The 12,856-nt window shown below is 53.8% G+C and overlaps 1 protein-coding gene across 1 annotated transcript in view; it reads left to right on the top strand.

Moving 5' to 3' along the window:
- Positions 1-12,856, top strand: part of Unc13a (unc-13 homolog A) — a 49,816-nt gene that overhangs the window by 33,002 nt on the left and 3,958 nt on the right. The window contains exons 31-40 of the mRNA XM_035451458.1: positions 167-255; positions 651-803; positions 3,909-4,032; positions 5,945-5,983; positions 7,413-7,442; positions 8,604-8,660; positions 8,890-8,970; positions 9,212-9,359; positions 12,343-12,435; positions 12,696-12,852. Of these exons, the coding sequence (XP_035307349.1) occupies positions 167-255; positions 651-803; positions 3,909-4,032; positions 5,945-5,983; positions 7,413-7,442; positions 8,604-8,660; positions 8,890-8,970; positions 9,212-9,359; positions 12,343-12,435; positions 12,696-12,852 (971 nt within the window). The remainder of the gene's footprint in view (positions 1-166; positions 256-650; positions 804-3,908; positions 4,033-5,944; positions 5,984-7,412; positions 7,443-8,603; positions 8,661-8,889; positions 8,971-9,211; positions 9,360-12,342; positions 12,436-12,695; positions 12,853-12,856) is intronic.

The following is a 12,856-nucleotide window of genomic DNA, read 5'->3' as shown; positions in this document are numbered from 1 at the left end:
CCCATTGACATGAGTCCCTGATATTGTGGGCGGCAGGCTTGGGTGTCAATTGCAGACGTACCAGGGAGACTTGGCTGCCTGTGCCTCAGTTTCTTCCCCAGCCCCTCAGATACCTTCCCAGGGACGTGAGAATTCAGGGGTGTGTTAAGGGTCTCGCTCCCCTCAGCTGGACGCCGAGGCCAGCGGCACCCTGAAGGAACTGCAGGTGAAACTCAACAGCGTCCTGGATGAGCTCAGCCACGTGTTCGCCACCAGGTGGGGGGCATCTCCGGGCAGGGACACATGAGCAGGGATGACCTCAAGACTTGGGCATTTGTGCTCAACTCACACCAGGGACACTTGAGGCTCAGTCAGGTGAACTGGGAGCTCAGATGTGGTTTTCCCAAGGCCTGGCTATGTGGCTCTGGTGAGTCCCTTACCAATCCAGCCTTAGTGGAGTAGCAGCGATGAAGCCACCAGGACTGTGAACGAACTCCGGCACTGAAATGCCCACATATGGAGTCTCGGGGGGATGGTTTAAGTGTTACTGTGCGCCATCACTTGGGTGTACTGCCTCCTGCTGCTGAGGACAGAAACCCAGGCTATAGATTCTTGAGGCCACCCTCTGGGGCACAGAGCCTGCGTTGAGTACCTCTCCACTGTGCCCACAGCTTCCAGCCGCATATCGAAGAGTGTGTCAAACAGATGGGTGACATCCTGAGCCAGGTGAAGGGCACGGGCAACGTGCCCGCCAGTGCCTGCAGCAGTGTGGCTCAGGATGCCGACAACGTGCTGCAGCCCATCATGGACCTGCTGGACAGCAAGTAAGGGCGGAGAGAGGAAGGAGAGCGGGGGGGGGGGGGAGGGCAGGCACGTGCGCTCCGCTCCTCAGTAGGAACGGATGGGCCTGTTGCTGTTCTGTGGCTGGAGGATGGCACAAGAGGGATGAGATGAGGATGTGCCACAAATACAAGGATGGACAGGGCACAGATGCTTGAAAATATGGTGGGTGATTGCATGACTGGGGGGGCAGGTGACTGTGTGGATAGAGGGATGGGTGAGTGGTGGATGGGTGGATGAGTGGTGGATGGATAGGTGGGTGGATAGATAGATAGATAGATAGATAGATAGATAGATAGATAGATAAACAGACACTGAAGCCCAAAGAACCAGCTTCTGGGATACTGACAGAGCTCAGAAAAAAACTCCACAGTGTTGTGAAGCTGAGACTTTTCTGACTGAAGGTTGGGTAGAGGGAACATGCTTGTGCTTTCCCAATGGTATCATTCTTTAGTCTCTCACATTGAAGTCAGCCAGCTGTCTTTGTTCTTCACAGCTTATAACACACTCAAAATCTTTCAGGCATTACATCTGAAGGTCATATACCATTTCTTGAGAAAATAATAAGAAACAGTTGTAAATAAGTACAGATAAAATTGTCATAATAACAAGGAAGGAACACTTCTTTTAGTTAGCTCCCTAATTAGTGGACTGCAACCCACAGCTGCAAAAAGAGAAGTCTTTTTGTTATCATATCTACAGTGGGAGTCTTTTTTAATATTTATTTATTTATTTATTTATTATGTATACAATATTCTGTCTGCATGTATCACTGCAGGCCAGAAGAGGGCAGCTGATCTCATTATGGATGGTTGTGTGCTGGGAATTGAACTCAAGACCTCTGGAAGAGCAGCCAGTGCTCTTAACCTCTGAGCCATCTCTCCAGCCCCCTAGAGGTCGTCTTATAAAACTAAACTACTAAGGAGACAGAAAGGAATAAGGAAATTGTGTGTTTTATCCTACACTTCTAAGTATATAAACATTTAAAACATTTTGTGGTTAGCAGTTCTAAAAGCCAGGCTTTCCTGGACTGGAGACTGTTTACAAGCAGCAATGTGTCATCACAGGGAGCGCAGTGCTTGGCTGAGTTGAGCTGAGAGGTCCCTTGCAGCATGAGCTGAAGGCCCGGGGCGGGGGTGAGCTTACTCAGCACCCTCCAAGGCACAGTGACAAGAAAAACGTCTTAAAGTTTAAAATATATTTTTCTGTCCTGCATGTAATCTTTGACCATAAGAATGGAGACTTGTAACTCTTTTTCAGGGCTATGGAGTTAGTTTATATTTTGTTTTTTTGAGACAGGGTTTCTCTGTGTAACAGTCCTGGCTGTCCTGGAACTTGATTTGTAGACCAGGCTGGCCTCGAACTCACTGAGATCTGCCTGCCCCTGCCCCCCAAGTGCTGGGACTAAAGGCATGTGCCACCACTGCCCAGTTTCTAGTTTGTATTTTGTAGCCCTGGCTATTTAGAGAATCTTTTCCCCCTGGTGTCTGAACAAAGGTCATAAAACTGAGGCAAGGATTTGTACAGAGTTAACCACTGTCCTCTGGCACCACAATTAAGTCGCTTTGTACTATTTACCTTGACTCAACAAATCAGACAGCTGGCTACATATCCTTGTTAATAAGATTGTATTTTTCTGTGAAATATTTATCTTAAAACCCATTAGCAAGGCAATTGGTCTAATCTAAAGTTATTTTGAAGTTTTACATCAGTTAATAGTATACATCTATCTTGGCAGCTGGGGAAATACAGCTGTTTTCTTAAGCTGTGCTCCAAGACAGCTCTTTTTTTTAAAGATTTTATTATTTATTATGTATATATACAACATTCTGCTTCCATGTATATCTGCACACCAGAAGAGGGCACCAGATCTCATAACGGATGGTTGTGAGCCACCATGTGGTTGCTGGGAATTGAACTCAGGACCTCTGGAAGAACAGTCGGTGCTCTTAACCTCTGAGCCATCTCTCCAGCCCCCAAGACAGCTCTTAATGGAAACTTACAACCCCTGACTTGGGTAGCATCTTTTTGTATTTATTTTATTCATTAAAACTCTATAGGCTAAATTACTAATATTGATTGGACATTACAACTACGGAAGAGCCACCTCCTTGACAGTCCTCAGATAAAAATGCCCAGTAGATTGGGATTGTATTCATGAGATACACACATTAGATATAGGCTGTGGGGAATTTCCCACAGCCACTAGGGAAAGAATGCAATTTAGTATATGTTAAATTACAGACAGAAGCAAAAGATATTATGGAGTCTGCATTTCTTGCAAGCTTTGCAAATATGCATTTCCTCCATCAGTAGTTATTTCTGGTGGGTCGACACCTAGAATATTAATTCCCATCTGCTGTAATAAATGATAATGGCTTTTAGCAGATGGGTGGATGGGTGGGTGGATGGATGGATGGGTGGATGGATGGATGGATAGATGGGTGGATGCATGGATGGATAGATGGATGGGTGGATGGGTGGATGGATGGATGGGTGGGTGGATGGATGGATGGATGGGTGGGTGGATGGGTGGGTGGATGGATGGGTGGATGGATGGTGGGTGGGTGGGTGGATGGATGGATGGATGGATGGGTGGATGGATGGATGGGTGGGTCGGTGCATGGTGCATTGACATTCGGATGGGTTATGAAAAACAGTAGTGAATTTGGGGCTGTGTTTGGTAGGTGAAGGGTCCTCTGGGAAATGTATGCTGGCAGATTGTCCCCTTCCTACAACCTACTTAAGTCATGTCATGAACTGTCTAGCTGTCACTCTTCATTTGCCCTCTTGCCCATGCTGTCTCTGTCCTTGGCCATGACCTCAGCCCCTGTGTCCTCTGGTCTCCAGCCTCCCAGGGGAAGAGAACTTGATTGCCCACAGTGTTCTTCCATATTTAAACATCCCTGTGTGTCTACCTTGAGCACTTCATAGCCTTCCCCTTCACCATGAAGCCCAGGTTTTCCCCCAAATCCCTTCTGTCTGCTTTCCTTGTACACATCATGTGTGGTCACCCTGCCAGGCCACGCCTGTGTGTGGAGGGAAGGGGCCTGGGTGGTTCCTCTCAGTGACCTCAGCCTTACCCCTAGCCTCACCCTGTTTGCCAAAATCTGTGAGAAGACGGTTCTGAAGCGTGTGTTGAAGGAACTGTGGAAGCTAGTGATGAATACCATGGAGAAGACGATCGTCCTGCCGCCACTCACAGACCAAACGGTGAGACTTGTGGGAAGCCCAGGGAAGGTGGTGCCTCCAAGATAGGGGGCCAGGACAATGACACCGGGGCTCAGGGCAGTCACTCAGGAGTGTCCAGGGGTGCACACAGTCACTGGGGACAATTGGAAGGTCAGGGTCCATCAGCGTCTGTAACAATCATAAGCCTGGTGTCTCCCTGATTTCTGATCAGAGAGTTTGGGGACATGTGAGGTGGGGAGCTGGGCATGTCTTCCAGGGGTGAGGACAAGACTGAGGGCCTAGGGCTGGCTGCAGGATACCCCTAGGTGGGCTCACAGGTAGAGGAGGGTGGAGTGGCCTCAGCCAGGTGCCTGTGGCTGGGAGCTGAGGACCCTCAGGGAAGGGCCAGGGCTGGGGGTGGGGTGTCAGTGCCTCAGTGTCCTCTCGGTCACACTGGGCCCTCCCAGGGCCACTCACAGTGACTTATTCCCCTCTCCCCACCCTGCCCCCATTCCGGCTGGCAGATGATTGTAAGTAGAGACCCATTTGTCCGTCTGTCTGTCCATCGTCGTCGTCGTTCTTTCGCTGTGTGTCTGGACTGGGGCTGCCCCCTCCTCCCAGTGCCCACTCCTCCCCTCACCCTGATTTTGTATCTGTGTGCTGGTGGGTGGGGCATTGAGAGGGGTGGGGCCTGAGGCCACGCCCCTCCCAGACTCCGAAGAAGAGCCTATATCCACACTGTCAGCTTACTCTGTCATGTCCAACTGTGTCCTTGTCCCTTGGATGGAAGCCACCCTGTCTCAGGAGTAGACAGAGGCAGGGGTGGGGTCTTCCCTGCTGTGTGCAGGTCTCCACTGTGCTGTCCCCTCAGTGGGCCCCCACGGCTCCCCTAGTGCCCCCTGACACACCAATGCACCTGCAGACCCAGCTCTGAGATGTGACCATGCTGTCAGGCAGTCTGGGAGTCAGCACTTTGCCCAGACTACCACCCGGGAAAATCAGTTTCCTGGCTTGTGAAGTGGAGTTTCATACCAGGATTCTGAGTTGTCAGAGTGAAAGGGGAGCCATCAAGGTATCCAAATGCTCACCCAGTGACCTGCAGACCCTCAGTAAATCACACACACACACACACACACACACACACACACACACACACACACTTCAGATGAGGCCACCATGACATTTTATTTTGTCTCAAACTCACCTTCCCAGTGGGTACGGCCTGTGTCTCTGTAGCCACATTGTGGCATCATGCCTGGTGCCCAGATTGAAGCTGTAGGCAGGCTGTAAAGGAACACATGATACTGACAGCTTGTGGCAGGTCAGTGTCTGTCACAGCTCACTTTTGTGACAGCCCTACCGAAGGAGGAGGTCTCAATCCAATCAGTCTGACGAGGAAAGCCAAGGCTGGAGAGAAACCACCTGGCTCAGGCCACAAGCAGGTGCCAGAGATGGGCTCAGGTTCAGATCTGTCGAGTGTGGAGTGGCGTGCTTCTGTTAACCTGGGGTCCAGCGGGTTCCTTTGTACACCAAATGTAAATGGCTTATATTTTAACGGTGGCTTTTACCTTGGGCTCTCTCTTGCCCTGGCTCTTTTCTCTTCTTTCTCTTTCTCCCCTGTCCCCTTCCTTCATCTCTCTCCCCCCTTCCCCTCCTTCTCTCCCTCCTCTTCCATGCTTCCTATTCCCCCACCATCCTCTCTCTTCCCCACCCGCCCTCCTCCTTGTCTTCTGGCTTCCTCTTCCCCTCCTTTTTCACTTCTCCCCTCCCCCCTCACTTCCTCCTCCCTCTGGATCTATACCTTATAGCTTCTCTTCTCCTTCCTCCCCCTCTCTTAGGAGTGAGCCCCATAGTCCCCAACCTTCCCCAATCCCTAGCCAGTGCAGCCCCTGTCCCCACATGGGCGAGTGTGATGTGCCTGAGTCCTGACCTCGCTGTGACATTGTCTCTGCAGGGCACCCTCTTGAGAAAACATGGCAAGGGCCTAGAGAAGGTAATGAGGGCCTTGACTTGCCGGGGTCTGGGCGCCGGGTGTTCAAGCTCCTGTTCATGCAAAGGTTGGCCGAGGTCACAGTGGGAGGTGGCTCTTGATCTTGTCCCTAGGAACTAGAAGCCAGGGCTGGGGTCATTCTCTAGAGTTTCAGGGGGAGTGTGCACCACCCCAGGCTCAGCTGATGTCTATGGCCCTGCTTGAGTCCTGGGTTTTTGTTGCTTTAATGGATGCTTATTGTAAGGAGATGGTGGCTTCATTGTGTGCTCATACTGGGTGCCTTAGGCCTCTCTGTACACTAAATGGGTGTTGTGTTGTGACTGACTCATAGGGCATTCCCATTCCCCAGGCAGCTTTCCAGGGACGTTGTGAGATTTGATAACTTTTGATGATTTTGAGTATCTGCTGAAGCTGTCTGCAGGTCTAGAGTGTGTGTATGTGTGTGAGAGCCTGTGCATGTCTCTGTGTGTGCATGCAAGTGTTCAGCTATGTTTGTGTGTGAGCATTGTGCCTGTGTGTGTGCAAGTGCTTGACTATGTGTGTGTGTGTAAGCATGTGTGTCAGTGTGAGTGTGTGTATGTGAGCCTGTGTGTGTCTCTGTGTGTGCATCCATGTGCTTGACTATGTGTGTGTGTGTAAGCACGTGTGTCAGTGTGAGTGTGTGTATGTGAGCCTGTGTGTGTCTCTGTGTGTGCATCCATGTGCTTGACTGTGTGTGTGTGTGCGCGCGCGCGCGCCCATGAGCATGTGTGCCTGTGAGTGTGTGAGTGTGTCTATGAGTATGAGCTTGTATCTGTGTGTGTGCAAGTGCTTGACTATGTGTGTGTAAGCATGTGTGCCTGTGTGAGTGTGTGTGAGTTTGTGTGTGTGTGTGTGTGCATGCATGTGCTTGACTGTGTGTTTGTGTGTGTGACCATGTCTGTGTGAACATGTATGTGCATGTGAGCATGTGTCTGTGTGTGTGAGCATGTGTGTCTGTGTGTGAGCATGTGTGTCTGTGTGTGAGCATGTGTGTCTCTGTGTGTGCACATATGTGAGTGTGTATGTGTGTGTGTGTGTATGTGTGTGTGTGTCCACATGGAAGGAGTTTGGAGCTTGACGGGTTTATCGGGACTTTTCTGTGGTCAGGCCTCCCCAGTGAAGGCTTGGTGCATGCAGGGTTTGTGCAGAGACCTGGAGCCCTCTCTCTCCTTGCTTTCTCATCAAGTTCCACAAGCACCTGTGGCCGGGGTTGCAGCCTTCTAGGGCCCCCTGTGTGCTGTGGTTAAGGACACTCAGAGACAAGGGCAAGTGTCTTAGTTGGGGAAGAGCTAGTATCTGCTTCAGTAACTGGGAGGGAGCTCCTGATGTGACTCTAGGGAGTAGGGAAGTCCCACTGAGTATCTTCCCAGCAGCCACCAGAACTCTGACCTCCACCTGGTTCTCTCCACAGGGCAGGGTGAAACTGCCAAGCCACTCAGACGTAAGCCCGGCCTCTCACTGTCTGTCTGGCTCCCACTCCATCCCTCTCCCTCCCTGCCCCTTCCACTCTGTGGTCCGTGACGTCGGGGCGTCCTGTGGCCCTGTCTGTTATTTCTTCTTCCTCTGTCTGTCTGGCTTGCTTGTGGGTGGGTAGGGAAGGGCAATGGGCGGCACGGAGGATGAAGAGGGCCCCTGCTTTGCAGCGGAGCACAGGTGGGTGCAACAGGGGAAACTGAGGCCCAGACAGCTGGGCTCTGGTAACTCCAGCTCACAACCTCAGGGGATCCTGAGAGTATGGGGCTGGGGGTGTGTGTGTCACAGTGGAAGGGCTCATGATGAACTCGAAGGCCCAGATGCTGGTTTCTGTCCTGATGTGTGTGAGGTCCAGGCTTCCATCCCCAAAGGACAGAATAGCACACAAAATAGCACAGCTTGAGGTAGCAGAAAACCTTAGTGATCTCCAAAGGTCTGGTGGGCCTTAAACAGCCCAACCAGAACACCCTGGGGCAGCCCTCCTTTCGACAATTGCTAATTAGCCAGGGACAGACCAGGCCCAGAGAGGGCAAGGCACCTGCCTGGGGCCTTCTCGCTCAGCAGACTCTTAGGCTGGGACCTAGTCTGTCAGGCATTGCCTATGATAAGTATAAGACAGCAAACAGTCACCAAAGACACATCATGTCCCTTCAAGGCCACTGGATGGCCATGGAGGGAAACAAGTCTCAGAGGGGTTAAGTCACCTGTCTGAGGCTGCACAGCTGGGATTTTCACCTAGGCCTGCCTGACTTGTTGGCATTACAGCCACAGTTACCATCTGGTGGGTATCTGGGGGGGGTATGCAGATGCTGGTGTGTGAGGGGTCTTCCTGATGCTTGGAATGGAATTCTCCCAAGTGGAGGAAATCCCCCCAGGGTGCCTTCACACACATGCCTATTTCTCTTATGTCTTCCAACTGTGGGGCCATGGTGTGTGTGAGAGGGTGGACAGTGTTCCCATGGAACCCAGCTTCTCCAGGGACAAGGTGGCCACATGATATCACTGGGAGGCTCCTGACCCCTCTGCCCATCGGTCACCAGGAACCTTCGGACAGGAACCAAGACCTGGGGGGGGGGGACCATTTAGAAAATTCATAACGTCATCCCAGCTGTCTTGCTGTTTCCCACAGGGAACACAAATGATCTTCAATGCCGCCAAGGAGCTGGGCCAGCTGTCCAAACTTAAGGTGAGAAACTGAGGGTCACGGGGAAGGCCAGGGACAGACCAAGACACAAAATCCCTGCTCTTGGACCTGGATACCCCTTAAATGCCCTGGAGTGTGTTGGAAAGAGGAGGTCAGGTTCAGCTTGATCAAGGGTACAGATCATTTGATCCCCAGCATGGAAGGTCAACACTCAGGGTCTGAAAGCTGGGGTCAGCTTTGCCCACCTGACCTCCCCCTGCCACCCACGCAGGATCACATGGTACGTGAAGAAGCTAAGAGCTTGACCCCAAAGCAGTGCGCTGTGGTGGAACTGGCCCTGGATACCATCAAGGTGAGAGAGGGGCCACAGAGGGCTTTAAGAGAGGGCGCGAGGAAGCGGGCTCTGGGAGAATGCATGGGTTCACAAGGAAAAGTAAGCCGGCAGTGGGCAGGGAGCCACTTTCCGCCGGAGAGGGCCGTAAATGCAAAGGCCCTGGGGAAGCCATGACCTGGCAAAGACCCGGATGGTGAGCGAAGTGGGTGTCAGCGGAGGCGCTGGGAGCCATCAGCAGCCTCATCCTGTTCATCCTTAGCAATACTTCCACGCGGGTGGCGTGGGCCTCAAGAAGACCTTCCTAGAGAAGAGCCCGGACCTCCAGTCCCTGCGATACGCCCTGTCGCTCTACACGCAGGCCACCGACCTGCTCATCAAAACCTTCGTGCAGACACAGTCTGCGCAGGGTAAGGGCACCTCGCACTCCCCTCCTGGGCCAGCAGGAGTCGCCTGGCCCAGATGCGGGCCAGACCGTGGGTGATTGATCACAGTGGAGGCGGGGCATCTGACCTCAAAGCGCCAAAGTCGGGGCTTTCAAGTCAAAGAAACAAGGGGTGATTGGCATCTGGGGAAGGACCGCACAGACAGCAGGGTCCAGGAATTGATAGACAACTTTAGGACAACCAAGTGACTGTCCTCGAGGGGCGGGACCTCTAACGTCCTGGAACCTGGTTGTCGCTCTGGGGCGGGACTTCTGCGATGCCTTTAGAGTAAGGAATGATTGACAGCTCTAGGTAAAATCTCTGATGTCTCAGATCCGAGGCAGAGTGGCCTCCTTAGGGGCCGGGCCTCCGAGCTACTTCGGTGCGAATGACTGTCAGGTCCTAGAGGCAGAAGTACCTGGACCTGGGAGGGGTGGGGACCTGGGAGGTGCTGGGCCTCAGATCTCTCTCCACTCTTCTCTCTGTCTTGCTTCTGTCCCCGTCCCTCTGAGCTCCTGTGCAGCAGCTGAGGCCACAGGGCAGGGCTCCAGGGTCTTAGCACACCTTCCCATTCAGATTACTCCAAAGTGCCAGCTGGGCAGAGGTTGGTGGCTTTGTCCTCGTGCTGGAGCAGGGAAGGTCCTCATCATCCACCACCACCCCCGCACAGCGGGTGGAACCCAAGCCTCAGTTTCCCCTCCTGTTCTTGCTGCTTTTGGTGTCCCTGGTGTTCCCGGAGTGGGAGGCTGTCTGTCTGTCCGTCCGTCTGCACTGACATTTCTTTCTCTCTTTCTCTCCCCCTTGTCTCTCTCTCTCTCTCTCTCTCTCTCTCTCTCTCTCTTTCTTTCTCTCATTCTCCCTGTCACTTGCTGTCCCCTTTCTGCGCCTCCCCTGCCCCCACTACGCACACTCCTCCCCCCTCTCCTCCTCCCCGTCCACCCTGGTCAGTCCATGGTGGAAAGGGGACTAGGTTTACCCTTAGTGAAGACGTTTGTCCTGAGATGGGTACGTGCCTGCGCCGCCCGCCACCCGCACGTGGTGCCCGGTGCCTGCGCCCTCCTCCCCCTGCCCGGCTAGTAAGACACCGGCCTCCCCACGCGAAGGGCGGCTTGCTGGCTCCACACGGGGAAGGAGTTCCGTCCCTTTTCCCAAGCCACAGGCACCCCAAGCTGGAAGGGATAGCTTCCATTCCCAGCAAAGCACAAAAAAAAAAAAAAAAAAAAAAAAAAAAAAAAAAAAACGAAACAATGAACTGCCCTCGGACCCAGGGTCAGCCGTTCCGCAGCCAGCCTCCTCTCCGACAGTTCTGTCACCTGAAAAACAGGGACAGTCATGACCGATCAACAATTCCAGGCGTGCCTCATGGCTCAGGCCTGTGGTCCCTGTGCATAGGAGGCTGAGGCCATAGGACGCGAGTTCCAGCTTCCAGCCAGCCTCGGCCACACATGCACCTCCAGCTGAGGGTGGGGCAGCCTCCTTCCCCTGCCAGGAAACCCAGATCATGGGGGGTGAGGGTAGAACCTGTGACCGTCCTTCCTGGTGGAGCCAGCAAAACCTGGGTAGGGGCCGCACTGCCCCTCCCCTTCTTACTAGCCTGGGCCATGGCCTGGCCGCTCACATACACCCCAGCACCCCACTTCAGGCCCGGATTGAGCTTGCTGGAGCATCGGCCTGGGGGGAGGGGCTGAGCATGTGACTGGGAAGGTATCTGAGATGACATGGGTGGCCGCCTGGGCTGGGCAGTGCTGGGGCCGTGTGGCCCCCTTAGGGGCCGCGGAGTCCCCTGACCCCCTCCCTGACCCTCATCACTTCCCATCCAGCACAGGTAACCTGATGGACCTTTGACTGGCCCAACCCCCTTGCCCCCCACATTCTCCTCCTTGCCATGCCCGTGCATGGGGTGCCCCAGGAGTGGGGAGCTGCCTGGGGATGGGGCACTTTGGTGGGGTGCTGGCGGTCACAGGTCTACGGCCCCGTGGACATGTTTCTGAGTCACAGGTAGGGGGTGATCAGGGCGGTAGTTTTTAAGCTGACCACTCGTGGGTCACCATCACAGTCCCCATGACACTTAATGGTGATTGAGAAGAGCCGTGTGCATGGCTACCACACAAGCAGGTGAATCTGTTGGCTGGGAAAACTAAGCTTAGGGGTATCTAGGCTTCAGTCGGCCAGTTTATACGTTTCTATAGCCCAGCCTGGTCACATGGCCATCCAGATGGCAGTCAGTGCAGTCCTCTGTTTGGAAGGCAGTTGCCCTCTGACCACGGCTGAGTGCTTTCCAGTGGGAACTGGTTTGCCTGTTAGACCAGGAGTCAGGAGCATTCCCGGGAGCCTGTGGGCCGGGCACTGGACTGAGGTGAAGTGGACAAGGGCCATCTTGGGAAGGACCCTGCAAGCGTCCATAAGGAGTGAGGTGAGAGCCACAGGAGGCTTGAGACCAGAGGAGGGATGTCTGCTAAACTACTGTGGCTACTGTGTTGAATGTGGCTGAGAGAGAGGAGAGCCAAACCAGGGAAGGGCGCACTGCAATAGCCCAGCAAGCCAGCAGAGCTGCATCAGGTTGGGGCAAAGACACACGGGGCAGGTTCCAGATGTATTGTCTGTGTCCCAGCACCTGGAGCTACAATGAGTTCCAGGGAATTGGACGGAGTCACAGAGAAGGGAAGAGGGAGAAAAGTCTGGAAGAGGCAGCAGCGTTCAGAACAGGCTAGAAGTAGGTTGGGGGGGGGCGGAGCAAACAAGGCAGGTGCACCGGCTCAGGTAAGAGACCTGCCTCAAGTCCCACAGTGAAGCAATGAAACCCACAACCTAGCGCCCTTGGCTTCCCAGTGGCACCTGCCACCCCGGTGCCCTCAGGGCCTCAGTGACCTGGTGCCGCCAGCACGTGGTGGGGGAGGCGACTAAGGTCCCTCCTGGGTGGGTGGGGAAGGACGGAGTTCATATCAGACATCTTCCCTGTCCCGCCCAGGCTCGGGTGTGGAAGACCCTGTAGGTGAAGTGTCTGTCCACGTGGAGCTGTTAACGCATCCGGGCACTGGGGAACAGAAAGTCACAGTGAAGGGTGAGTGGCCGCATTGGGGGCGGGGGGGGGAACCAAATGCAAACTCATTTAAGCCAAGGGGGCGGGGAATTGCTTTTCTCTTTATGGGGAAATTCTGAGATAAACCCGAGTCAGGAGCGGCTGCACCAGGAATCCAGCCGTGTGCGGGCGTTACTGCGTCTTCCTCGGTCTTGGCCTGGCTTCCTTCCCGTTAGAGAGACTTGCTGGGGAATGGACTCTATTTCCCGCTCCTCACCAGACCTCCCCACTACCTCCAACAGTGGTGGCTGCCAACGACCTCAAGTGGCAGACTTCCGGCATCTTCCGTCCATTCATCGAGGTCAACATTGTTGGACCTCAGCTCAGCGACAAGAAACGCAAGTTTGCCACCAAATCCAAAAACAACAGCTGGGCACCCAAGTACAACGAGAGCTTCCAGTTG

The sequence above is a fragment of the Cricetulus griseus genome (assembly GCF_003668045.3).
Source record: "Cricetulus griseus strain 17A/GY chromosome 1 unlocalized genomic scaffold, alternate assembly CriGri-PICRH-1.0 chr1_0, whole genome shotgun sequence".
Taxonomy (NCBI): domain Eukaryota; kingdom Metazoa; phylum Chordata; class Mammalia; order Rodentia; family Cricetidae; genus Cricetulus; species Cricetulus griseus.
Note: the sequence above shows the minus strand (reverse complement) of the source record. Positions and strands in the feature narration are given on the sequence as shown.